The 27,481-nt window shown below is 45.0% G+C and overlaps 2 protein-coding genes across 6 annotated transcripts; both read left to right on the forward strand.

Moving 5' to 3' along the window:
* Positions 1 to 659: 659 nt before the first annotated feature.
* On the forward strand, positions 660 to 24,367 carry LOC124468569 (filamin-A-interacting protein 1). 5 transcript variants are annotated; one of them, XR_006956201.1, is made up of 9 exons: positions 1,113 to 1,437; positions 8,791 to 9,075; positions 10,618 to 10,791; positions 11,070 to 11,248; positions 16,362 to 19,173; positions 19,367 to 19,431; positions 20,077 to 20,134; positions 23,391 to 23,519; positions 24,119 to 24,367. XR_006956201.1 is itself a non-coding variant. In XM_047021368.1 (8 exons), exons 2-8 carry the CDS (start codon positions 8,803 to 8,805, stop codon positions 23,409 to 23,411), a joined length of 3,582 nt encoding a protein of 1,193 aa, XP_046877324.1. In that variant the 5' UTR covers positions 1,113 to 1,437; positions 8,791 to 8,802; the 3' UTR covers positions 23,412 to 24,367. The 5 variants fall into 5 exon arrangements, 4 of the variants coding, with proteins under 4 accessions (XP_046877323.1, XP_046877324.1, XP_046877325.1 ...); XM_047021368.1 differs by having other exon boundaries at positions 23,391 to 24,367; XM_047021369.1 differs by lacking the exon at positions 19,367 to 19,431 and having other exon boundaries at positions 23,391 to 24,367.
* Positions 24,368 to 24,446: 79 nt separating this feature from the next.
* On the forward strand, positions 24,447 to 27,388 carry LOC124468570 (cell cycle control protein 50A-like). Its single transcript, XM_047021370.1, has 7 exons — positions 24,447 to 24,957; positions 25,111 to 25,230; positions 25,311 to 25,418; positions 25,521 to 25,608; positions 25,706 to 25,852; positions 25,944 to 26,150; positions 26,339 to 27,388. The coding sequence occupies exons 1-7, from the start codon at positions 24,715 to 24,717 to the stop codon at positions 26,530 to 26,532; spliced, it is 1,107 nt and encodes a 368-aa protein (XP_046877326.1). The 5' UTR covers positions 24,447 to 24,714; the 3' UTR covers positions 26,533 to 27,388.
* The last annotated feature ends 93 nt before the right edge of the window (positions 27,389 to 27,481 follow it).

Consider the following 27,481-nt stretch of genomic DNA (forward strand, 5'->3'; position numbering starts at 1 on the left):
GGCTAAACATATCAAATGACCCTTCATGTGAAACATCTCCTCAACGACATCTCCTCAGCTATATGACTTCATCTGGGTAAGTGGAGATTGACCAGTAATGTTTTGTTTATTAAGGACCCACGACACATGGCTGTCACCCTGCAATATCACACTTGGTATGCTGTGGGGCTTTCCAGACATATACTGTATTTCTGTGTACAATTAAATAAGGAATGCAATGGCATGTCAAGTGTATGGTTTGTAAATCATTTATATTGATGAGATTTACATGAGGTGTGCTTTTTGAATTTCTAAAAAGGGTTACTGTTTTTTGGGTCAGTACACTATGTTTTATGACTGTGTTGGTGGGCAGCAAACATGCACTAGGCTGAACTACAGACGTCAATACAGGCAAGTCATTTGACATTCAAACGATTTAACACGTCACTTGACTGCGGGTTAATTCAGTTCGACCCACTTGTTCAATCCTTAATGGTTGAGGTTGGTGATCACATTTGATCTACAATAACCCACAACTTGGCCTTGTCTCAGAGGAAGGCGAAGGTTAATGTCACTTGACCGGGCAGAGAGTGAGAGATTGCTATCCCCGCCTCTGACGGGAGTGGTCAGGCTGGACTTCCCCTGCCGGAGAAGGGTTGTGTTCAACTGTCAGAGGGGCCTGGAACTGACTCCCTCCATGTGCTCAGCTGCTAACAGCCATGAGTGAATGAGAACACTGGTTAAATTTAGCCCAGTCACTGCACTGGTCTACACTCCTCTGCCTGGGAACAAAAGGGAAAAGGAGAGGAGAGGGTCTCCCTGACATACCAGGCTAGCTTCACTTCTTTCTCTATCTGCTTCATTATCCCAGCCTGGATATCCCCAATTGAAGGAAGGACTGACTTTTCAAACAGAAGTGGCTATTGAAAGAGGTGACAGCTGCCCACCACGTACTCACCACTGTACTGTTTTGTACCCTCTCGCTTTTGCACTCTTTCTCATTCTCTATCTATTTCTCTCTCTCTTTCTCTCTTTCTCTCTCTCTCTCTTCCTGCCTCCCCCCCTCCTATCTCAGCCTTTCCCTTTGCCTCTCACTCTCCCCTCTCTCCTGGTCTTGCCCACTCACTCACTCTTCTCTTTGCTTGCTCGCTCACTCACCCTCTCACTCATCCTCTCAGTGTGTGAAGAAGACTGCTGGCCCAAACTTGGGAGAGGACAAAGCTGGTTGTTTATCTTTTTCTACTCTTCCTTTGACCCTGACATAGAGAAAGGAAAGGACACAGACTGAGAGATAAATTAGAAGACAGGAGGAACAAGATATACTTTTGTGAAACTTCAGTAGTGATGGTGCCTGAGCTTGTCAAACACTAACAAAAGTCAGGCAGTTTATACTCTGAGAGTTAGTGATTTAGTGACTGAAATATTTACACCCTTACGATTTGGGATTGCTGAGCGCAGGTAAGAAATTATTCAGATTTATGCCTTTAACTAATTTTTCATATCTGCTTCAAATACACTGGATTTACTGTACATACATGGTCTAATCCTACATGTCCAATAGATGAAGTCCTGTGATAAACCTATTATTGACCTAACAATTCCACAGACATCCAGTTAATTTATTTGGCTATGATGCTATATATATATATATATATATATATATATATATATATATATATCAATTCTAATGGAAGATACAATGCCAAACAACAGCACCCACTAGTCCAGGTTTGTGGATGTTGACTCACAAATGGACGAGACACATTGTGAATCAGTGGGCTGTGATTGAGCGTTACCGACAGTGCTGGTCTAATGTCCTGTTCAAGCCCAGCTCAGGAAATGGTACATGGGCAGGCATTCATTGATTACATCTTCTAGCAGATTAATGCTTGAGCTCTCTCTCTCCAGAGGATGGTTGAAATGCAGTGGGCCAAATGGCTTGTGGTGAAAAATGACGCAGCAGAATAGTAATAAATCTAGGTGATTTCCAGTTGAACTGGAACTGAGCTGGGGTTTTTTGTTGTTTGTTTTGTTTTTATGAGAGATTTTACTGATATACTTAAATTGGACTCATATCTGGAGCTTTTTTAATCCCAGTAAATGATTTTTCCAAACACAAGATAAATATCGTACGTACTTTTCCAAAGGGATTTGATTTTTTATGAGAGGGCCCATGAGAGACGTCTGTGTTTGAGGGGACCCAGTTCACAGAGGTGGCCCCACACCCCCTCAATGTTGACATAGTGGCAGCCATTGTTCCATGCACCTTGATCTCTGGAGACATAAAAATCCTTCCATCAGTAGATTTTCCAGAGTTTTTCATGATATTTTAAATCGGGATTTCAACTGGGAGGAAAATAATATTATCGGAACATTTCAATTGGTGCATTTTGGTAAAAAAAAACTGTTGGATCAGGAAACCCTGACAAGAAAGCCTATCATGATATCAGAAAACAAATTGTTTAACTCAAATGTCACACAGTTCAACTGTGTAACTATTTGATACGGCCAACTTGCTGTACTTTAAGGCAGTTGAACCCATGATTTCTTAGAGGATAATGACGAGGGCTTTACAGTTGGACAATTTTACTGCCCTTCCTTAATCTTCATTAGGATTTTAATGGAGTGTGCTGTCAGTCCCATATCACCGATAAGCTGGAGACTCATGGGTTATTATGTATGCGCATCAAAATATTTCTGGCTGTATAAGCATCTTCCCCTCCAGCCCGTAACTCCACATTTCATACTGCATTCCCCTGTGCTCTTGTAAGTTTGTTGGCAGTGTTCTTCTTTAAATCATCTGCTTTAATTTGTGCCTGTGTCATGACTTCAGCAGCAGCCAGAAGCCCAAACAGATAAGATGGTGAGCCATGAGAACACTTCACCAATTCAGCTCAGCAATCTTAAGAGTGAGGGAAGCAACTCTTGGTGATTGGTTTTTAGAACAACACCAGCATTCCCATTGCAGCAGAAGAGTAACCATAGGTGGTGTGTGTGTGTGTGTGTGTGTGTGTGTGTGTGGAGGGGAGGGTTGTTGTTTATGGGGCTTTGGTCACCCAGTGTGCTTAACAATGAAACTATTATGACTTACTGGCCATCCCTGTCAAAACTAATGAGTGCAGCACCAATAACATTGTGTGGAGGTACTGTGGGACTTAATCCATCTCAGAGGCAGAGTGGGAGGACCACGTGTTGTTGATGCTTTCATTTCCCACAAGGGTGTGTCTTCACAACAGCTGACCGAGGTATAAAAAAAAGCATTAGCGCTGGACCATCCAACATCGTCAGTCAGTCAAGCCTTAAAGTGAGGTCATCTCCCTTGCTCACAGAGAGGAGGTAGAGGAGGAGGAGGAAGAGGAAGAAGATAAGGATGAAGAGGAGGACGATGTGCAGGTGTATAGTTGGTGACTAATAGAGACTAGAGCAGGAAGTCATTACAGGAAGAATGTATCCTCCAAACATCTGAACGTTCCTTAAATTCGTTTTTATTTTAGCTCCTTAGCTTAGCTATGGCACCTGGAAATGGGCTGAAAACGAAATAAAATAAATAAGTAACAATTCAGTAAAAGTCAACAGCTAACCCCACACACCACACACACACACTACTTTTCCTCGCCCCCCCCCCCCCCTCGTTCTCCTACTTCTCGAGCTGTCTCAATCACTCACACAAATTTCTCTCTCTCTCCCTCTCTCTGTCTCACTCTCTCCCCTCTCTGTGCCTCCACTGTCTTTCTTGCCTCTCCGTTTATGAGGGAAGTGACTTCATCCTCATCCCATCTGAAAGGCATGTGAAAGTGGCCTGCTGGAGAACTACAGTACATCTGGCCTGTGATGTCAGCTCACTGGACCCGTTTATGCTGATGAGGCACACTGAGAAAATATGAAGATAAAACCCTGCCATTTCTGCTGCCTAGGCATTCCTGTTGCAGAATGACCTGGACTGGGGAATTTAATTGAATTGAGAATAGTGAAACTCTGGCCCACCCAAATTTCTCTATTCAAAACATCCTGTACTGCTATTGACGTATGGTAAAGCAATAACAGTTTAGTGTATTGATAGTCCTTCGTTTTCTAAACGTATAATATATTTTTGACGGTTTTTGTCGCTGGGCACATATTGCCACTGGAATGCCAGATGTTTGGAAGACATTTCCTTTTAAGCTACCTGTGATGCTTTTCATATAAGTGAGCATATCCTTGTTCCAGTCGGATTCGGAAATTCTCTATCTGTGCTCACTGAGACCCCTGACCTGGTTTCTTGCTGAGGGTTACTTTGAACCTGGCCACGTTTCGGATTTCTATTTTTATCCAAGCCTTTACAGGGATCTGCTGCCCACTCATCTGTACTTTATGACTGTGACATCCCCTTCTAAGGAGGCAGGTAACGATGACATGTCACATGGTCAGAGGACATGGTCTATCAAGTTAAATGTGGAGGCACTGGTGTCCACAAAAGACTTCTGGCTACTGTGTGCACAGGACACAAAGATAAAGGAAGGTCTAAGTGTTTTCTCCAGTCAGAAGTACTGATTCAAATTCAACATCAAGAATAAATAGCCTAAAGAATAAAATGTCTTTATCACATGGGTAGGCAAAACCCCTGAGTGAGATTTCAAATGAGCCTATGTCTGGAGAGGTTATTTAGGTCAAATGAATACTTGTGTTGAAAGCTATCGAGATGATTTGGCTGAGGACGTGCATGTGCCGGACAGTGATGAGATAAGGGAACATTTATATTTTCATCTTCATAAAATACTACGGACTGTAACCAGACAAGCTCTGCAAGGGGTATGGCTGTCTCAACTGAACAGTATGTGTCAGCATTTGGCATAAATGTTTGACATTGATAGTGTGCTGGTACAGTACTAGACACACTTGGGTGCATGTTGCTGCACTGTAGTTAATAGGAAGAAGTCCATTTTTTTCAGCACACTGGAAAACCGGTGTTAAATATGTACTTAAAGAAAGATGCCTAGATGGTTCTATTAGGCAAAGTGATAACTTTTGTCATCTCTGCACTTGAGACAGACGTATCCTGCTGGCACAGAGTTTCACAGTCTCGTCTTAACACTCTAATCAGCCACTTGACTCATTGACCTCGTCTAGTTGCAAGGTTGTCTGGGACTCGGATTGCAACGTGGCTAGCTAGCTACAGCAGGAGTCGTAGAGGAAGTGCTGCCTCAAATCTGAAAGTACGTTCTATACAGCGATGAGATACTGGAAAGCCTGTCTGACCGTCTGCTCACCCCTGACGGTCAGCGTTCCCCCTTGGTGGGAGACGGAACATAATACACGGTGGCTAATCACACACTGTCAGAGGTGTGTGGTGCCCCGGTGCTCAGACTGTACCTCTCTCACCGAGTGTCAGCGGGCTGTAACCAAGCTCTGACTCACGATGAAGCGAGGAGCTTTGTTTTAGTGAACCCCAATGGTTTTGCTCTCCTCCAGCCTTGCTGCTTACTGACAGTGGCAGCTGCGCTCGCGAATACAACATGGGGCGATGCGGACCCCCAAGTGCATTTGTGTGTAATCATCTGATTAATGAAGTGCAAAGCTGTGTTAAGTTCTGTCGTGACATACAATTTCATCCCACAAAGGGTTGCCAAGGTTACCATGGCACTACACATAATGTTTGATTTATGAAATTGTTGAAGTTGACAGTTGGAAACGGTTAAAGTTGACATCTGTACATTGTCAACATTATACAAGACAAAACTTCCCAAAGTAAAATCTGTGGCAAGTAAAAGGCTGGGTGGATTGATTTTTCCCAGAAGAGGTGATGTGTTGAGGAAAGGATTTTGACTAAAAACATCATAACCACAAACTGAATGTGTAAAACGAAAGAGCAGTAACTAAAATAGGTGGCCTAATATTTTGCTGTCTGGATTTTGCTGTCCCCTTTTCCTGCAACAGTGAGTTATTGTAGCAAAGTCAGCTGGACCCTCGGGTCCTCAAAACAAATCTATTTCTTTTTCCTCCTATGCCTTTTTTTAGGCACATTTGAATCTTCCCGTGGCTGAATTGAATTCTATGTAAAAGACATTTCACCAAGACATTTCACATTGAGCGACAATATCTTGTTGCGGAATTTGGACAGCTGCCACCACCTGTCAGAACCCTTTTTTTCTTCTTTTTTTTTTACCGGTGCTAAGTACATGAGACTGCAAGACATGCCCTGAGGGGGCCCTCTCCTCTCCCAGACACCACACATAAAACCATCTCACGTGCAGCGATGGAGTTGCAAATTGATCCACCACCCTACGCATTTCAAATGACTTGTCTGACGACGGCGACGGAAAGTGCTGAGAGCTGACGCGTTAAACTTAGCCGAGCACTTAGCATTCTTCTTCTCGCCACACCATGTACTTCTGCACTGTAAGAGAATGGAACCACTGCCGCATGAAGCTAGGATGTGGTCTGGTCACGCTTTCAGATCTTAATACCGGGCATGTCAATTACAAATGTGACGGCTGAACTGGCTCACACCAGCCCTTGTTTCCCAGATTAGCTGCACTGTTATGCCCAGGAAGGAATGTTTGCATGGAGGAGGCTATCACTAACCCCTCATTTTACTTCTAAATATAAACGGGTGTCTTTGAATATCAGAGGTTTTTGAATACCTCTTTAAAATATACACAGGGAATGCTGGGAAGCAATTCCAGTGGGCAAACGTTCCTCTTTAGAGGCTGACTGACAAGGAGTAGTGAGGGGTTATTTACAAGACGGCATCTGGCCAGTGAGACACCTACAGCTGTGCAGTTCAATTAAAGAATTGGCATCTGTTAGAACGCTGATGACTTATAAATTGATAGCCTTTGAGTTTCCTCTCATGGGTCAAACCAGCACCAGTGGACAGACCCTAAAAATACACAGAGAAATTTCACTTGCAGACAGCTGTGCATGCAGGCCATTCTGCCCAAGGTCCGGCTCAAATATAGGGGGTTAGGGGTGTGGGGGTCCATCGCTTATTTACCCGGTGACCCTGGATTCACGGGCCGAGAACTCGTGTATCACCCTCAAGCCACAGCTGTCCCAGGTTTTAGCAAGGCTCTAGTGTAAATCAGGAAGACCGGTCTAGCATGATCGTATCTCCATAAATATCTACTGTGTGGTCGTGAGGACTGAGCTGTTGAATTGCCCATGAGTGCTTGAGCTGCACTTCATCACTGCCTAATGCTGCTAAGGTCATCGTGTGAAACAACGTAATTGCCCAAGGAATCATCTGTACTGACTGCCGATCTTTTGCAGATGGAGCAGAATAAACAGGGAGAGTTACCTTACAGCAAAGCACCGTTTCATTACAATAACACAATAAATATGGCCACCGCTTCCCCAGAGGGTGTTTTGGTTATTTGATACAGAGCCTTTATGTAAACACGGTGCGTAATATTGTGACTGCCGTAACGTCAGGCTTGTCTCGGTTTTATTTTCCTACACACAAGTTTTTGCTTTTGGTTCAAATCAAACTGACACTCAAAATGAAGACAGCTCTTCGGTTATACCCATGAGGGCTTGGCTACTCCCCTGAAACAACTATTAATAACACCCAGCTCTGAAGTGCCTGCTACTATATGGCTGCCAGAATTCTCTCAGTCTGAGTCACCCGCTGCTTTCGTCAGAGGAACAACCTTGAGCAACTCGGGCTCCATTCAGATCCTATGGCCTCATGTTCCTTTCCTGAGGAACCCCACACGGTACCTCCAAGGATGTGGATTTCCCCCTGTGTTTGGGTGTGGAAGACAGCTGTCCGTGTCATCACAGTCGAGGTGTCTCCCTTATGAGAGTCACAGATCCGTACGCGGGGATAATTGTTTCTCATCTAGTGACTAAATCGAATTGCCCATCTGTCAAAGCTGTGGCTTGTTATCCCCACTTTAACCACACATTTACCCCCCCACCCCCCCACGACACACACACGGGTCTTTGATCAATGTCCAAAGGCCGTCAGGCCTTGCCCTCCCCCGATGTGATACGATGGAAGGCACGGTTCTGGCTCTTCGGGGGCGATGGAAACGATGGTTCTGAGGTGGAACAGCAGGGGGGGCGGGAGCGCTCGTCTGTCAAACCGTGTTCCTGCTCTTTAATTATGAGCATGAAGTCCACGTGTCTTTACACTGACCCTCTCAACATAGTCACACTCACGCATGAAGTACTGCAGGCCCACTTTCGGATAGCACTGCACATATTTCCCGCATGAACGTTACACCTAATATACATGTTCTCTACCACGTTCATTCCACGTGTTCTCAGGTTCCCGCGAGAGAGATGATTTTGTGTGCGCCTTGGGCCTTGGGACCCACACCCTGCCACGAGTGAGATGTTGAGTTCCCACAGGGAAGCTGTGAACGAGACACATTTCTGTTGTTGTTCTGAGAAGTCCAGAGATCGAATGCATCACAAAAGTGAACACTTTTCGTCGTCAAACGTCTTTCTTTTCATTAGCACTACCAGCAAATCAATCCAAATATGTATGATATGTCCTGTGGAAAACCCATGGCTGACCAATTCTCATTCCAGAAATACCTCCTGGCATATTTAGTGGCAGTGAATATTTTCAGATTATTGCCTCTCTCTCCAGGGATAATAACACAGATGGCTCTGGCCTTGTAAACAAAACATGATCCTCGAGCACAAGCATCAGAGAGAGCATTGATATCACATCCCAGTGGTCGAAAATAGCCCAATTCAAAGAGAGAATACTCATTGTTGACAGCGAATCAATCCTGAAGATTTTTCTGGACGGTACAATTGGAGATGTGGAATTGAGTATCTTTAAAGTTGTTTACCATGGTTGTTTACCTATCCCTCCAGCGGCAGGAGAGAATGAGGTCAAGGACCAGTGCCATGGAAGGTCCAGAGGACGAACACATCAACGTGGCCCCGCCCACCAAAACCTTCATCCGAGAGGAAAAGGAGAACACACCGGAGCAGATGAAGAGCAAGATGAAGGGTCAGCAAGGTGAAAGAGAGAGGAAAACGGCTGTGTCAGCAACGGGGAAAACGCCTCCAAAAAACTCGGGGAGAAAATCGGGACTGATAGATCTCTCTAAAGAAGACCTTCTCCGCCTGCTGGGTGTGATGGAGGGAGAGGTGCAGGTGAGTCTCCATGGTGATGTCCAAGTGTGGCTTCCCCAAAGCTGTTCCAGTAGATTCTAGTACTTTCTCTAAAACACCTGCCAGAGAGAAACTATAGTAATGTTTTGACACTCAAATTCTTTCATTTAAAAACGAATTTGCTTCACAAATTCCCAACCTGACCAAAATTTGTTAAATCAAAACTTTTAGCTGCAGGAGAGGTCTATTTTGGGTGCAAAACAAAGAATGACTGAGTCTTCTTTGGAGCAGCCTAGCCCTGGTTTTCACGGAGCTATGCTAACACCGGGCCAGGGTCATACCTGGCAGGGTGGAGTCTCATCCTCTGTGTGTCAGGGTTGACATGTTGCTGTGACCTGAGCCACATACTCGGTCTCACTAATACTTTTGGCAGCCGATAAGAGCCCTGATCCACACCTCGGCCAAAACACTGTTTACATCCCTTCAAATACTCAACCTGTGCTTGGTAAAGTTTGGTCTGGCACTACAGTCTCAGCTCCAAAATTCAAATCCCACCCAGCTGACAACTCCGGTACACATATGATCAGAATCAGAATCAGAAAGGGATTTATTCGCCATGAAAGTTTGCACAGACAAGGATTTTGCTTTGGCATTTACAATAAACATATAGGAATCTTAAATGTAGATATATGGTCTAACTATACTAAGGATACATAAACTAGCAATACCAAGTGGAATACAATTAAAATGAAAAACACTAAATACATTCCCAAATGATATGAAAGGGTTTCAAAAAATACAGTTTTGTTCAGGATACTGCTCATAATGCCTCTGTGGTACCCCCCCACAGATGGTTCAGGGTGGACTCAGGAAACAGACCTAACTGCTGCCCTGCAATAATCCTGATGATTACTTTCTAATGGAGTTCCATTTATAAACCATCCTCCAGGGACAGAATGTCGTCGGTATCCATGCCCCCCCACCCTGTCCCGCTTTCCATGGTTGATCTGCTTGGGTGTGTACACAAGATCGCTTTCCATTAGCACTACAGCCGAAAAACATCATGAGTCAAAAGGTCAACATAATGCACCGGCATGCTCTGAAAGACCATTCAACAGAAGAGTGGTGATGTTCATGGTATTTAAATGACTTGCAAATTATATTCCAAATGACGATAACAGGGATAAGTACTATGGTCTGTCAACCATTTCTAGGAGAGGAATAAGAAGAGGTCTTGTAGTCTCCTCCATCCCTATGCAGGAATGCGTGTTATGAGAATTGAAAGTATGAAAGAGGACCTGTCAGGGCGACCAGCAAGGGAGAACAGCACTCCCTTGTGGTTATTTAATGTTGTTTTTTATTCTCACCCCACCCAGTGGACAATTCTGGAAACATCAAACATGTAAAACCCCCAACCAAACAAAGCCCCAAACATTGAAAATGAATTATAAATGAGAAATACAAAGAGGACAACTACAGAGTTCAAGCTTAATGTGTCAACAGTGTTCTACTATTTTGAAGCTCTGCGTAGCATCACACGGGGTACTCAAACACAACTCTCCCCGCCGTTCCTTCCTTTCTCAGGCACGAGAAGACATCATCCACATGTTGAAGTCGGAGCATCCACGACCAGAAGCCCTGGAGGCTCACTACGGCTCGGCGCTCCCCTCCAAGCCCCTCCTGGCCCTGCAGAGAGACAGCCTGCTGACCACCAACACGACAGCTCTGGACGACGTCTACGACAGACCCATGGCTGAGGTGAGTGTCCCAAGAAAAGTTGCCACAGGACACCAGCCAGTGTCCTGTGGCAATACAAGCCCGTAGATTTAAACATACAGATTGGATTGAAAAAAACAACAACAAAAAACTGATACTCTGATGTGACTATGCTGTATTTCAACGATACGAAATACAACTGTAATTGGCCTCGACTTCTATCAAGAGTTTGAAAAATGGACTCTCCGGGAACCCCAGTGTACTGTGCATGAGCTGAACGTGACCACTGGGGCCCCCTTGACTCCCTCCTCCTCCGCCAGCTCGACCGGCTGGAGGAGAAGCAGAGGGAGACGTACCGGCGCATGCTGGAGCAGCTGCTGATGGCGGAGAAGTGCCACCGGCGCACGGTCAACGAGCTGGACGGAGAGAAGCGCAAGCACGCCGACTTCATGAACAAGAGCGACGACTTCACCAACCTGCTGGAGCAGGAGAGGGAGAGGTGAGAGGAGCGCCGCGCAGCGCGGAGAGGGAGGGTGAGGGAGGGAGAGCTATTTTTCAATACCCAAACAAGTGACAAAGGACAGCGTGTCCCCGTCATGTTCTGCGCACGAGAGGCACATGAGGGGCGCAGGAGGAGCGCACACTGTAGGGCAGGATGGAAAATAGGAGGGGGGGCAAAGGGTGGGGGGGGGAGGGGCGGAATCCCCTATCATACCCTGTGCCGTCCTGCCAATGCCTGCTATACCCGCTGTTCCTGGGAAGCCCACAAAGACCCGCAGTGGAAGCCACATGAGACGCAGGGGCCCAAAGGGAGCTTCGCAGGCCACAGGCGTAGCGTGTAGGACACAGAGGGACGTGGGGCCCTGGCTGGTTTGAGAGAGGCCCCGAGGTGCCCTGCCAGCCACCGATGATTAGGGCTGACAGAGACTGAGCTCCAGGGAGTGATGAATGGACTCGGACAATGACAACGGACACACCAGGCAGGGTCATGCGGATAGTATGGATGGAGCCCTTTACAACGGCACTCGCATGGAATCGCGATGCGAGCATAGCGGCTAAACCCTTTTACGGTGTTGGGGGGCGGGGGGGGGGGGGGGGGGGTGGGGGTGGTGGGGCTTGCTGGATTTTAAGGATACCGCTTCTCAGATTTACTGTGCTGTGACAGAATCACATACACAACTTTCTTAAAGCCTTTCCAAATCTGAACAGGCCTATTTCCCATCACGCGTCTGTCACAAGTTGTCTTTTCTCCATCATATAGCCCATTTATAGAGTGAAGGCCATCTGACAAACACCTTTATTCGACTGAGGCACTGAGCAAGTCTGTGAATAGGTCAGGAGCAAAAAGAAAGAAAGAAAGAAAAACGGACTCAATGCCAGCACGATGAGGCCAGGTGGAACTTGTGAGGCTCATATAGGAGCTGGAATCCAGATGTCAATCTGAGCAGCAGACAGCGTCACAGACAACACACTTCCTGCCCGTCCAAAGAGCAGCAAGTCTGAACATATCAGATGACGTTCGTGACATCACCTGAGGCACGCAGGCCAATCAGATAAGACCCAGATTGGGGATCGGTCAGATAGACACGACTTATCAGCACCCAATCCATCTGTACAGTGCTGTGCATGGCCAAGTTTACTCTAAGCATATACCAGAGGCCAACAGACTGAGTTGTTTGGCTGCAACAGCTAAATATTTGGGGGTGTTTTAACAGTGAGGTTGCACGCTTGTTGAGGATGTTGTGCTTGGCAAAATGACCGCATCTTATTTATTCACCAACATGGAGTTCCGTGGTCATGGTTTGGAAACCAAAGCAATCAATGTTCTCCATGAGGAAAAGGCCGCCCGCTTAAAATGTACATAATAATGAATGGCACATTACTGCATGTGCAACACTAGGAATATTACACGTGAATATTGCGTACTGTATGCCGTATTCAAATCTTTGCAATCAGTCTGCATCAAAGAGTTCCTCAATTCCGTGCTTGAGCCTGTGTCGCTTGAAGCATTCAAGCCATCCACACGCTTGAGGAGGGAATAGCATCCATTCGCAGCTCTCGGTCTGTGGTGAAACATGTATTCACGTGCCGAGAGACAGAGAGGGTGAGAAAAAGGAGAAGAGGTGAGGAGATGACAGGGAGACGAGCAGGAAACAAGAGCCAGGGGCCGAGTCCGGGCAGGCACAGCTGCAGACCACACTCTCTACAACTTCAAAGACTTTATTGTTCACGTCAGACAGGCCAGTAAAACCGTGGTCCAATGTTCTCCTCGGTGGTGTAGCACAGGAGTGAATTAAGGAAATGCCCGTGACAGGTGGGTTCAGTCAGAGTCACGTTGCGCTGGGGTGTTTCGGAGGTCGGGATGTGGCAGCGAGAGAGACTCTTGATTGGATGACTCAACACATTTACAGAGTTTTCACGGTTAGTTTGACGAGGTCTGAAGATGACAGGATTTATTTGGGGATTAGGGTTGGTGAGCTGAGAATAACGAGTTGACCACATACATTTAGTTCAAGTTTCTCTTGATTCAAATTCTATTGATAATGTTTATATGTGAATTGTGTTATTTTTTATTTATACTGTCTTGGCTGGCTAGGGTTGACAACAGGTGACTGTTATTCTAAGCCCTGTTTATAGGGAGCCCATGCGAATGAAGACTTTATCTCTTCATGGATTGCAACTGCTGTCAGTGTGCTTTTATCAGGTCATGTTTCTCCACCATCTTATTTCAAATCTTTCACAGCTTATTTCAACAGACATCTCAATACATCGCAATATTCTAGCATAGACGTACCATGTATACACCCAACACACACTTTCGAGCTCTTTTAGGTTGAACCCCATCCCACTCTCGGCTCCCTCCCTCCCCTCCCTGCGGCTGTCTCTCAACAGCATGTGATAACACATTCCTCCAGGGTGGAATCATCTCAGAGACACACAGTGGGTGATGTCATCCCAGGCACCTGTGAAAGGATGCCAGGTCACAGAGGGGAACTCAGCCAGGGTAATAAGATGCTCTCTGTTTACACTTCACAGACCATCGCAGAACCTCCCTCACTGCCAGGCTCTCTGTGAGGTCTCTAAACTGTTTATCTGTGAGGTGTGAACATGATATTGCGGGAAATCTGTTTTGGGTACCATCGCTTGGTAACACAGGGTTACCTCCCGTTGGGGCAAACATATTGCCCTTGAGAAGAATATACAGAAATGTGGCTATGGCGACTGTAACTGGTTTGACATTAGCAGCATAAGTGGGTTTAAGCAAAGGTGCCGTGTGTTTATCCTGTCCCACGCGTCCCTCCCCTCGCTGACAGGCCTCTGTCATCAGTGGGGCTATGAATAGCAATGACCACAAGGAAACATTCAGGTCATCTGCTATAGAAGTTACTTTATAATGCCACGCTAGTTGAGGGGAAAGGTCACACCAGCGTACTCACACATTACACTCACCCTGCAGTAAGGAATGAGTAAACACCATGTCTTAGCATAGCACTGGATCTAATTAAGCCAATGCTTTGTCACACAACCAGGTTTCACTGGATACACTGAAAAAGGCTGATAGTGCTCATGAACTACTATATATGTGAAACACTGCACAGACCACTAATACTGTACATGCTGTGAGCTATCATGCAACAGTTTATCCGCATTGCTGTTAATCAGCAGCATTCTCTGTGTGAAGGCCACTCTGGACCTTGTGACGCAAGTTTTATGATTAGTCCTCCCAGTGACATCACCCGTGTGGCATTCCGGATTATTCTAGATTTACAAGACCACAAGTGTTGTTTCTCTGGAGAAACGTCTTGGGAGCTGAAGCTTAATGAAGGTCTCACACATGGCAATATTTGAAACTTTTCCATAACATTTGGTGTCCTCTACAGCACATGTACTGGGTTTTTAGCATCTATACACTGTACATGTTTGAAACCACTTTGGTGAGAAATAAAGTAAGTATTCTGTGATTTCGCAAATTGAAACTCATGACAACATACACAGGTGACATTTGATCTTATTGATTCTATCTGCTGTCTACTATCTATGAACTGGAAAGTAGCTCCAGTCTGGTATTGTACTCTCCTAAACAAAACTATCCCTTTGCATTGTTGCCCAGTTTCTATGGAAACACTGTCAGCTGCAAGACGAACAAGACAATTGGGTCAGGCCAGACAACAGAGTGAGTTGAGGGAGAGGAAGCCATTCTATCTGACAATACGTTTACTTGTGTACCTGGGTTTAAAAGGCTCTTGAAAACCTTCAGACTTTCCCTACGACGACCACGTTTTCATGCACCGGGGAGAAGAAAGGGAAAAGGAAGAGAAAGAGGAGAGATTTAGTGTGAGAAGCCTTCCCCTCTGCCTTGAACCCCTCCTCCTCTGTGTCCAAACAAGGGCAGCACCATTATATGCCTTATATGGGAGGGATGACATCACCCGCTACTGCAGCAGTGTTGGTTTTACACAACATTCACATTTCATTGTCCATTGATGACATGTTTGGAATGTGATGGCTAATTCCCTGTGGAGTGGGGGCCCTCTCGGACCTTAGCCGAGAGTCTTAGCCATCCGGCTCTCCTGCACAATTCAAAACACACTAGGCATGGAGGTACCTGCCCTTCATCGTGTCTACTGGGTAAGTTTTAGACAGTTTCAGACAAGACTGAAGCCTTTGAAAACTATGGGCAAACAAGGCACAGTCTGGTTGCTATCATGACTATTGTTAGAATGGCTGTTTCTCTGTGTGCTATGCAGGGAGCATTTTTTGTAATGCAAAGCAAGGTTTTGGAAACCAAAGACAAGTGCCGTGCAGTTCTGTGCTGCTGATTATGCCTGGAGGTTTCTGATGTGGTGTGTGTGTGTGGCTTCCACATGGAAACGACCTGTTACAATCTCCCCGGGAGCACTCGCACAGCGGGATCCGCAGCAAGACTCCCGCAGAGCTTAGTTAAACATCTACTCCAGTGACTCCATCAAGGTCCAATCGCACAAACAATTCTCTACCAGGTGGCAGCGTCCCCCTGTTTGAGGCCCGCTCGTTTTGTCATTACCCTTCCACGGCAGCGCGTCTGTGATGTGGCACCTTGCGGTCACATCACATCACCGGCTCGGTGCGCAGGTCAGCGAGCGGGACCCCTGTTGGTGAGAATCACGAGGGTTTGGGATTTAATCTGCCTCCCTCCTTTGTTCCCTCTCTCCTATCATGCCTGGGCCATTTCTTCTGCTCGCCTGCCTTCCACTCAGGCTGCCTCTGCCCACAGGGTTCTAAGGGGGGTATGCTCTCATTCAGAGTCTGGTCAGACTTCTCCGGGAGCGTCCGGGGCGACACTCCACTGCCTCGTTCACTTTAGCGTCCGTGTGCAGGACATGAGTAATGATAGTGCACGAAAATTGAACATAGAATGACAGTGTTGGAAGACGCAAGAGGCAATTGACTTGTTAATGTTGCTGGAGTAACGACAGAAGTGGAACTGCTGAATTAATAACGCTGGCCACCATTTCACTCACATATTTCTCATTCGCCCTGTCCCTGTCTCTCTCGATTCCTCTATTTCTCTCTCTCTATCTGTTTCTCCCTCTCTCTGTTGCTCCCTCTCCCTCCCTTTCTCTTTCTCCCAGATTAAAAAGGCTGCTGGAGCAGGAAAAGGCATACCAGGCTCGTAAAGACAAGGACCACAGCCGAAGGCTAGAGAAGGTTCGAGAGGAGCTGGTCCGACTGAAGTCCTTTGCCCTGATGCTGGTGGACGAACGGCAGCTCCACATTGAGCAGATCGACCAGCAGAGCCACAAGGTCCAGGACCTCAGCCAGAAGTTGCAGGAGCGGGAGCAGCGCCTGACCGCCGTGACCGGCACGGCCCTGGAAGACAGCCAGAAGGTCCTCAAGCTCGAGGTGGACTTGGAGCACAAGGCCGCCAAGTTTTCCCAGGAGCATGAGGAGATGACCGCCAAGCTGGCCAACCAGGAGTCCCAGAGCCGCCAGCTACGCCTGAAGCTGGCAGGCCTGGGCCACAGGATCGAGGAGCTGGAGGAGAGCAACCGAGCTCTGCAGAAGTCAGAAGAAGACCACCAGGAGCTGAGAGACAAGATGAGCAAGGGGGAATGCGGGAACTCCAGCCTCATGGCGGAGCTGGAGAGCCTCCGTAAGAGGCTCGTGGAAATGGAGGGAAAAGACGAGGAGATCACCAAGACGGAGAGCCTTTGCCGGGAACTGAGAAAGAGACTGCAGGACGAGGAGAGCCATGGCAAGGAGCTGAGGCTGGAGGTGGACAAACTGCAGAAGAGAATGGTCCATCTGGAGAAACTGGAGAGCGCTTTTAACAAGAGTAAAACCGAATGTTCACAGCTTCTTATAAACCTGGAAAGAGAAAAGAACGTGGCGAAGGATCTGGCTGCTGAGATGGAAACGGTGAAAAGTCGTGTGAGAGACCTGGAGGGTTCGGAGTCAAGACTCGAACAGGCGGAAATGGGACTGAAGGATGACCTGATGAAGCTCAAGTCCTTCACAGTGATACTGGTGGACGAGAGGAAGAACATGGCAGAGAGAATCAAACAGGAGGAGCAAAGAAGTGACGATCTGAGTAAGATGTTCAAAACGGAGCAAGGCAAGGTCATGGAGGTCACAGAGAAGCTCATTGAGGAGAGCAAAAAGCTCCTCAAACTGAAATCGGAGATGGAGATCAAAGTGACAAGCTCGACTAGAGAGAAGGACGAACTGAAAACAAAACTCGCAAGTGAAGAGGAAAAGTGCAGGGATCTGACATGCAAGGTGAGCGCAATGAAAAAGCGTATGGACGGCCTGGAAGAGGCGGGGAGAGAATCGAGAACAACCAGGGCCAACCAGGACAACTACAGACACCCCGACGAGGACAACAAAATCAAGGAGCTGACTCTGGAAATTGAGAGACTCAAAAACCGCCTAAAGCAACTCGAGGTGGTGGAAGGTGATCTGATGAAGACGGAGGACGAGTACGACCTGCTGGAGAAGAAGTTCCGAATGGAGCAGGACAAGGCCAATGCCCTTTCCCAGTTGCTGGAGGAGATGAAGGGTCACGTTGCCAGGAACAAGGCCATTGAGAAAGGGGAGGCCGTCAGTCAAGAGGCTGAGCTGAGGACGCGATGCAAAATGGAGGAGGCCAAGACCAGAGACCTTCAGGCAGACGTCCAAGCCCTGAAGGAGAAGATCCACGAGCTGATGAACAAGGAGGACCAGCTCTCCCAGCTGCAAGTGGACTACTCTGTTCTCCAGCAGAGGTTTATCGAGGAGGAGGACAAGAAGAAGGGCATGATCCAGGAAGTGGCGAGCCTCGCCAAGGAGCTGGAGGCCACCAAGCGCTACAGTCGTGCCTTGAGGCCCAGCATGAACGGCAGGAGGATGGTGGACGTGCCGGTCACCTCTGCCGCTGTGCAAACAGACCTGGTGACCAGTGAGCCTGTCGAAGAGGAAACCCCCGCGGTGTTCATCAGGAAGTCGGTCCTGGAGGAGAACCACATTATGAGCAACCTGAGGCAGAAGGGTCTGAAGAAGCCCACCGTTCTGGAGCGTTACCCGCCTGCTGCCACGGAGCTGAACATGAGAAAATCCTGGATCCCCTGGATGAAAAAGAAGGAGGCGATTACTGTAACTCAGACCGGCCCCGACAAGGTGACCTCTCTGGACAACGAGGAGTCCTTCCTTCGCCCCCCTGAGGTGACCATGTCCCAAAAACCTGGCCAGCCTCTGCGCATCCGAGTAACCCCCGACCACAAGAACAGCACGGCCACCTTGGAGATCACCAGTCCTCGAGTCGAGGACTTCTTCTCCAGCACCACCATCATCCCCACCCTCGGCCTGCAGAAACCGCGGATCACAATTGTCCCCAAGCCCACCACCATGTCCTCTAAGAGTAGGGCCGGCGAAAGCTTGGGGGATCCAGAACGGTCCAAGTCTCCGGTCACCATAACCACCATCTCCAGGGCCAAATCCCCTGAGGAGCGTCGGAGCGCCTCCTCAGACACCGGTGCCTTCTCCCCCGTCTCCATCATCACGGTCAGCACCACCCCAGTGTCTGAGGCAGCCTCACCGGGGAACCACGAGATGACAACCGGCCACGCCGTGTTCAAGGTGACCCCAGACAAGCAGACAGTGCCGGCTCCTGTCAGGAAATACAACTCCAACGCAAACATCATCACCACCACTGAGGACAACAAGATCCACATCCACTTGGGCCCGCAGATCAAGCGGTCTGCAGAGGGAGGCAGCAACAGCAGTCCCATGGTCACGGTCAGGCCACTGACCGTGAGCACAGAAAGCAAAGACATCGCCACAGGGACGGTACTTCGCTCGCCACGACACCCGAACGCCACCCCGGGAAAGACCACCCCCAGCAAGGTGACGAGCAGCATCACCATCACCCCCATCACTTCAGCACCCTCCAGACCGACACAGTCAGTGGTGAGTATCATACGTGATCTGTTTCATTGCACAATCCTTCTCGTATTCTGTCCTCTCAGTATGTTCGCTGAGTTGTCAATTTCATAGTAAAACTATGAAATGATGCACTGGGGTCAAGTTTACAGTTTGATTCAAATATTTGTGACCTCGTAGACAGAAATATCTAAATGTTTTCCAATCTTCTATATTTCAGTTGCTTCTGAAATGTTTCAAAATGATATCAGGTGGTGTGTGCTCCCTAGATAGCACTCTATCAAGGTATATAAACAATTGAATACATTCCCTGTGAATAATACTAACACTGGAATGAATTGATGATTGACGGTAGAAGGGCCATTCAAAGGGTCTTGTGTGGAAAAACAAACACTGTACTGGCACCGACTGACCATGTTGTTCCTCCCTTTTCACTAAACATGGACCAGTGATGACCAATTTGGATGTTTTACTAAAGTGGGCAAACCTTCACATTTGGAGTAGAAAAGCAGAAATGAACATCACACAGTTTAACAAACTTTCACTTAATTCAGTCTAACCTATTTGGCACAGCTTTAAAAACACACTTGCCCAATTCTTTGTTTAATGTAACAGACACTGTATAAAAAATGTGCAAAGCTATATGCAGCATGGTGACATTCCTTAAAAACACGATTGTGGCTATAATATGCAGACACGCAATGACGTTTTAGATTTTCAATATCCAAGATGGCCACCCCTTGTCTTCCCAAACTGCCATAAATGAAGTTTATTTCTGTCATGGAATGTATGCGTTTTCCTATACTGTATCTTCTTGCTTAAATGCAGTGCCCTCAAAAAATGCACTTGCAGTACATTTTAAAGGAGGATGTTAACTGATGATGATGTTAGATTTTTGTCTCAGTATACATGTCATATGATTTATTTCAGTCCGGTTCGGATGTGCAGTCAACTCGGGCCGCGGCCACACGAATCCCTGTGTCAAAAGGTATGAAAACGGGGAAGTCTGTTCTGGGTATGTCCACGGTTACCAGGTTAGAGTCACGAGCAGAGAGCCAGTCAATGAAAATAGAAGTGAGGAAGTCTGCAGTCTGCAGATCTGTCTCCTCGGGGGGAGGGAAGAGCTGAGTGCCACACGCTGCCATGGAAACACACCTCCCAGGACTCCACATGATTCCCCGCTTATCCTGTCTTCTTCCAAAACCAGACAGGGCACATACAAAATGCTCTTCTGCACAGACACACTGCAGAACATCTTTACGATTTAAGACACAGCATACTGCAGCTTTATATATATATATAGACAGATTCAGTGAGCATTTTTCCTGTACAAACGATATTATTGCTTTGTCCACACATTGCATTTTGAAATATGTGTTTGTCCTGTTTATCCATGTGTTTTTCAAGCTCTCAGTGACACAAAGGCGTCTCCATTGCATGTTTTCATGTGCCTGAATGCAATGCTTTTTTTGATTTAATCGACACAATCAGACTAATTCTCATCAGGATTTTCACACTGTGAGTAGACATTTTTGTTTCATGATTCATTTTGCCAATACCATGTATGGAGGTTTCAGAATACTAAATCTCCCTGAAATGTGTGTACAAAAGCCAATTTGATCATTTATCTTCCACACGTATTTGTTGCACCAGAAAATAAACTTTTTCTTTGAAACACAACATAAGACTTCTGGACATCCATACATAATTGATGTAAAAAGGTTGGAGAAGCCAAAAGGTCAGTGAAGTAAAGGTTAATATCATGCAAAGCATGCACTATAGTGTATGTACTGTAGGTGAGTACAAATTACAGAAGGAAGCCTCCATCTAGCAGTACCTTTTCTGTTTTCGGTGACTCATCTGCAGAACAGCCCCAACAAATGACGAACATAACCCGTAATGTCATCATCCAGCTTGCATGACGATGATGTATAAGCCACAAATCTGATTGTAGATAAAAAGTCGTCCATCTAATTTTTAAGGGGAATTCTTCTTGCAAATATCAAAGCCAAAGACACAGACGTTACCTGGGTTGAATGTCAAACTAATACAGTTGTTTATCTTAGTGTTAGTACTTCAAAACGACCTTTGATTGCAAAGTTGTTCATTTTGCTTATGGCAAAGCCTTTTTCTCAGTGAGTCAGAGGAATCTACAGAGAGAGAATAGGAGAGATTCCCAGAGTGGAAACAGAAGGAGACAGATCATGTATTGGCCCAGATTCCTGATTTGATCTAGCCGGCTGTAAAGGATGTGATTGATGAACTTCCTGAAGACCCATCACAGCATGTGACACAATGTATGAGGGCAGCACATAGGGGTGTCAGGGATGACATTTATATTCACTTTGGTACTTTTGGTAGGATATAGACCAAACAGAGACTTGTCAAATAAATGAATAAGTAAAATAAACAGACAAAAGATTATGAACATTATGATCATTCAAGTATGGCCTTTTTACATAGAGAAACATGTTTTTATTGAATCCTTTTATTGAATCCTTGATACTTCAATCCTTAACTGCGTTTACCGCATGTTAAATTGGTGAAAACTGTACGAAAGGGAATAGGGCTGTGACAAAATGATGGTGTGAAGTCAAGTAACTGTTAGCCTGTCTCTCTGGTACCAATGCTCTGTTTCTCTCACTGCCTACTCCTTTTATTGCTCTCCTGACTGCCTCCTTTCTCTTCCACTCATCTCATCTCTCCAGATCCACACCCTGAAAAAGAATATTGTAGGGAGTCTCATTCATCTCTAATCACTTCCAACACTGCCCCCTTTAAGTCCCTCCCATCTTCCCTCTCATCCTGACCCTTTTCATTTCCTAAACCAAAACATGAATGCAGAAAATATTGGCAATTGCTTGCTTCGAAAGCATCTCAAATACTGTAAAGGCACGAGAAGAATGTCTCTATTTATAAATAAACAGCTCCCTCACATGGACAGATCTTGACATAACCATATAAACGTGCAAACATTGAGAACAAAAAAAACTAAACATATTCCTCTGTTTGGAATAGGTCAGCAATACAGTATGTAGACATTATGTACAATAAACAACCAATCATTTTGAAATGGAGAACTTCACATAAACATCCAAGGGATCTATTGATTGACAACTGGTCACCTCATTGACTTTTTTCCACAGATGGACCATAATCAAAACCATAATTAAACAAGGATGTGATAGGATATCCTGAGATCACAAAACAAAACAGATCTGGGTCCAGAGAGGAAATTACACTCAAGGTACTGATGCTCTCATTGTTAAGACTTGATTACAAATGGCATCTGAGTAATTAGGAAACACTTTAATCTGTAAACAACCTTCCAATCTAAACTGATAACAAATGACCGATGCAAAACGTATCCCACTATCCTAATGAGCTAGAATGGATGAACAAAGGTTTACATAATCAGTCAAATGAGGCAAATAAGAAAGACTCACTGATGTCAGGGTTCAAGGGAGGGCATCCCTGGATAGCCAACAGTGCGGTGCAGATGGAGAGAGATGGGTAGCAGACCAAAGCAAGGCATGTTCATAATAAGGGCGATGGCTTCAGTTGAGTCCCCTTTCTTGGGAGAAGCATCTGGAAACCAGGGCTGTGTATTTGTGAAAAGCTGAAACACAGAGACTCACAACAAGGACATTTGACTTTGATTCAGCTACATCCTGCACATGTAACCCATCATCCCCCTGAGGTTAATTTTGGTGGATCAAACGATCGCTTCTGGTTAAACCGTCAGAGCCTAAATGTAATGGTACAGTCTATTCTCAATTTACGGAGGATCCCATCCGTTAATTTATTGGACAATGGCAACAAGGGTCACAGTGTGGATCCATAGACAATAAATGTTAATACTTTTATTAACGCATTTGCTTCTATTAACAAACATTTGGCTGCTGAGTTATACAGCAATTTCATAAACATCTTCATGCCATTGTGCTGATTTAGGACATCATGTTTTTTACTTGCAACATTCCGACCTGTAATCTGTAACTTTTTAATTCCCGGCATGGCAAAAAGTTTGTTAGCTGAACTATGATTTCTTCTGTGAGAATACTAGACATTGAGAGAATACATCCATAAAGGTTTTCAGCTACGCTCTGTTTTTGTCAAATTGCCTTGTACAATTTGGTTGGTCAACCCTCAAGGTAACATAAAAACATTAATTTCTATATTTTTATGTTGGCTCTCTGGCACAACATGCCACTCATTGTGCTAAACCACTTTTGTTCCCACAGGAAATGTTATGCACTATGTGATTGAGCCAAGATGATCATTGATGTGGATTTTTCCTTCACCTTCTCTGACAACCACCCTGGAGTGCAACTCTTTTGTCATTGTGTACTGCCACAGTCATCAACATCCACGTAAGGGAAAACATTGAGCTGAGGGGTCTTGAGGGGCTGTCGTGTGTGCAGTGTCCATGACATTTCTGACAGGAATTGGGTTGGGATCTGACTGAGAACTAAGCCAAATTATCCTGGAGAGATACAGTATACACATGTGACTGAGTAGTTGTTCCGGAGTGCACGTAAAACCCCTAAATATATATTATCTACAGTGTGTAAAAAGAGGGTGCAATTTATAATAAGCCAAATTTAAATGACTAAAGTATGTGACATTGAAATAGCCAATATTCTCTTCAGGGTAAATTGAGGCAAATTTTGCATATTGACAGCTTTTGAGTGAGCCACATTTTGATGGATTGATCAAGATAAGATAGGGAGTGATTACACTGAACACAAATATTGTTAAAAAATTGTTACAATATTTTTCAGTCACTATAGTGTTGTGTAAAAACAGAGAGTTACATTTCTTAAAATTATAATCATCCCTACACATGATTTGATGATTTAAACTATTGCTATTGTTATAAAAGTGCTTGTCATGAAGAGGTGGAGGAGGCTGTGGGGTGGCCTTGAATATACTGGCATTTTACAGTACTTGCATTTTCGGTTCCCACCAGGTAACAGAACAAGCACAACATCTTTCCTGAGATTAATCAATTTCTGTTTTGTATCTTGCAATGTTGAACTTTTTGAAGCAGTCATTAAACAAGCATACTTGCATTTCTTTTGTGACGGAATATGATGTAGCCAACTGTATTGTGTGGATTATTGCAATGACAAGCTATTTAACTATACAGAGCATCCTTTTACTACAGATCTCTGCTTGTGTTTGACCCAATAAAGCACTGTGGCATATTTTGTCATCATTAATAATTGTTGTTCTGTTCTGATTTCAGTCATAATAAAAATTTGCACTGCAACTGGCTTTATAGTGATGACATCACAAACCGTTGAGGTTGAACCGTGGGTTGGACACTTCCTGGTCTGTAGGAGTAAGTTTGTCTATGGTTATCTATCATAGCAAGAGTTTATTCGATTCGGATATCTAGATTGTTGCTTTCATAGTTAACATATTATTCATCATACTCTGCCAAACTTGGCGTAAAGCCTATCTGACATAGTCCAGGAATAGAAATTAGCTTGGTAGCGGCGTCTCGTCAGCTGACTAGCGTAGCTGCAGTAGCCTCGTTGTTGCCAGCAGCACAGCAGTGTTATGATGGCGTCTAGCTACAACGCAAAGGAGGAAGACGGTCTGCATACAATCGCAGGACCAGGTGGAGGAACTATCAAAAATAAAAAGCCTGATAACACAGCCTTCAAACAGCAACGGCTCCCCGCATGGCAACCCATTTTGACAGCGGGCACGGTTCTTCCTGCCTTTTTTGTTATCGGGCTTATCTTCATCCCCATTGGCATTGGCCTCTATGTAACGTCCAACAACATCAAGGAGTTCGAGGTAAGCCAACTAGCACTAGCTGCTTTAATACTTGTTGCACCATAAACTAAACCAATAGATCAGCTACTCGGCTTCTTTTTAATGGGCCCAAGAGGGCAAGTCTCGAAATGTATTTGTTTATAATATATTGTATATAATAATTTTATTTTGCAGATTGATTACACTGGGGTAGACATGTCCAGTCCTTGCTTTAATTGCTCCCAAAGTTTCAGCTGGAACACCTCAAGGCCTTGTACATGCGTGTTACCTTTCTCCTTAGAACAACCATTTGAGGTAAGAGAGATTGTCTATTGAGTGTGCTGAATCTGTGGAACTCTTGTGACCATTATATTCAAATGTATTCATTTCAACAGAGCAACGTATTCATGTATTACGGCTTGTCGAACTTCTACCAAAATCACAGGCGGTATGTTAAGTCTAGGGATGACAGTCAACTGAATGGTGACAGTGGTTCTCTTACGGTAAGAATATTCCATAATATAGGAGTTTAAATGAATTCTCTCCCAGCTATATCTTATGTGATTCATGCTGTTTAATTACTATATGTGTATTCTTATTTACAGAAACCCAGTAAAGAATGTGAGCCTTATGCTTTTAATGACAACAAGGCCATTGCTCCATGTGGAGCTATTGCCAATAGCATGTTCAATGGTGAGACAGTTTTGTGCTCTGTATTTATCATAAAAAGGCCATCATTATGAAGGTTCATGTTGGTTAATCAACATTTACTTTGACACCTTGCTATTAGATACATTGGAGCTGTTTTACTTTGATCCTAATGGAACAAGGGTTCAGATCCCTTTGATGAGGAAGGGAATTGCGTGGTGGACAGACAAGCATGTGAAATTCAGGAACCCTGATGCTAATAACCCCAACCTGACATCTGTCTTCCAAGGTGACTACGCAAGCAGATGACATAACACAATATCAACACGGATGGTGAATCTGAAGCAAGTAGTTCACTGACTTGTCTTTTCCTGTTCTAGGCACAACCAAGCCAATCAACTGGCGCAAGCCTGTCTATGAGCTTGACGATGACCTGGAAAATAATGGCTTCATTAATGAGGACTTTATCGTGTGGATGCGAACAGCTGCCTTGCCTACCTTTCGCAAGCTGTACCGTATTATCCAGAAGAAGAACAACATGACCCCAACTCTTCCTCGGGGCAACTACACCTTGGAAGTCACCTACAGTATCCTTCCTCTGAGTCCTCAAGCCGCCCTACATAAAGAACCACGATGTTTAGACCCAAGTAGTGATAGCCGCTGGTAACAGAAATGCATCACTGCCTTGTATAAAAATAACGCATGCTTAATCATCCTAACAATTGATAGAAATTGCATTTTCAACATCGATAGATTCCTCCTTAATGTATCCCAGACTACCCTGTCCGTAGCTTTGAGGGGAGGAAGCGTATGATCCTGAGCACCATCTCCTGGATGGGGGGCAAGAACCCCTTCCTGGGGATCGCTTACATCACTGTGGGCTCTGTCTGCTTCTTCCTGGGGGTGGTGCTGCTCATCATCCACCACAAATATGGCAACCGCAACAACAGCGCTGACATCCCAAATTAAGATGTGTTTGGATATGCTGCATGGACAGAGAAACGGCACACTAGGTTATTGTCCTTCATGCCTGGCTTTGGTTTAGATGAATGGCTTGCTTTGTCATTTATTTATAAGACTGATGCACTGTGCAAATGTGCAAAGTTTGTGGGACAGCCACATGTCTGGTTCTTGAATTTTGAGGTTTGTGCGTATTGCTGAATGCTATGATTCTTCTTAGGGTCTTTTGCTACTGTTAAAAGCTGTTGTCTTGCCAGTACTTTGAATACAGCTATGTGTAAAGTATATGCAAATGTTAGTGCCGATAGTGCAATTCTAATCCAGATAACATTGATACAATTTTGTTTTTATAATTTATAGAGCATTGTTTCAAAATAAGAAACCTTCATCTTCAAGTAAATCAGGAATTGCAAAGAGCAACTGCATCAATAGTTACATTTATTATGGTAGTATTGCAACATATAATGTCAGTAACAATGTTAATGTCAGTTTTTATAGCCTTTATGGTCTTCATTTGTTTGTTGTGAGTGAGTGAGGTGAGTTTGTTGCAACAGGATGCAAGCTTTCTGTGAAGGTTTTTTGCAGTTTCAATGTATTTTTATTAAGTTTATGGCACTTATTTATTTTAGTAGTTATTTCAGTTGTTGAGAATGCAGAGGTTCAAAACATGTTTAACTGTCTGATCAATGTAATTTATTTATTTTGGGACCAAAACATTTGATGTTATAATAATGTTTTAAATGAATGTGCACTTTATATAGCTGCCTTTGATTTTATTGTGTGTATTTAAACTTCTCAAAGTAGACACACTTGCTGGATAGTCTGTTAAATGTGCTTGACAAATAAAATTTAAAATTCACTCAAATTTTCGACACTTTTCCCTTATTTGGGATAAGCGCAGACAATTTATAAATATTGCCATGGCATTTTTTATTGAATGCGCAATGACAAGTCCTGT

This window comes from Hypomesus transpacificus, chromosome 6, assembly GCF_021917145.1.
Source record: "Hypomesus transpacificus isolate Combined female chromosome 6, fHypTra1, whole genome shotgun sequence".
Classification (NCBI taxonomy): domain Eukaryota; kingdom Metazoa; phylum Chordata; class Actinopteri; order Osmeriformes; family Osmeridae; genus Hypomesus; species Hypomesus transpacificus.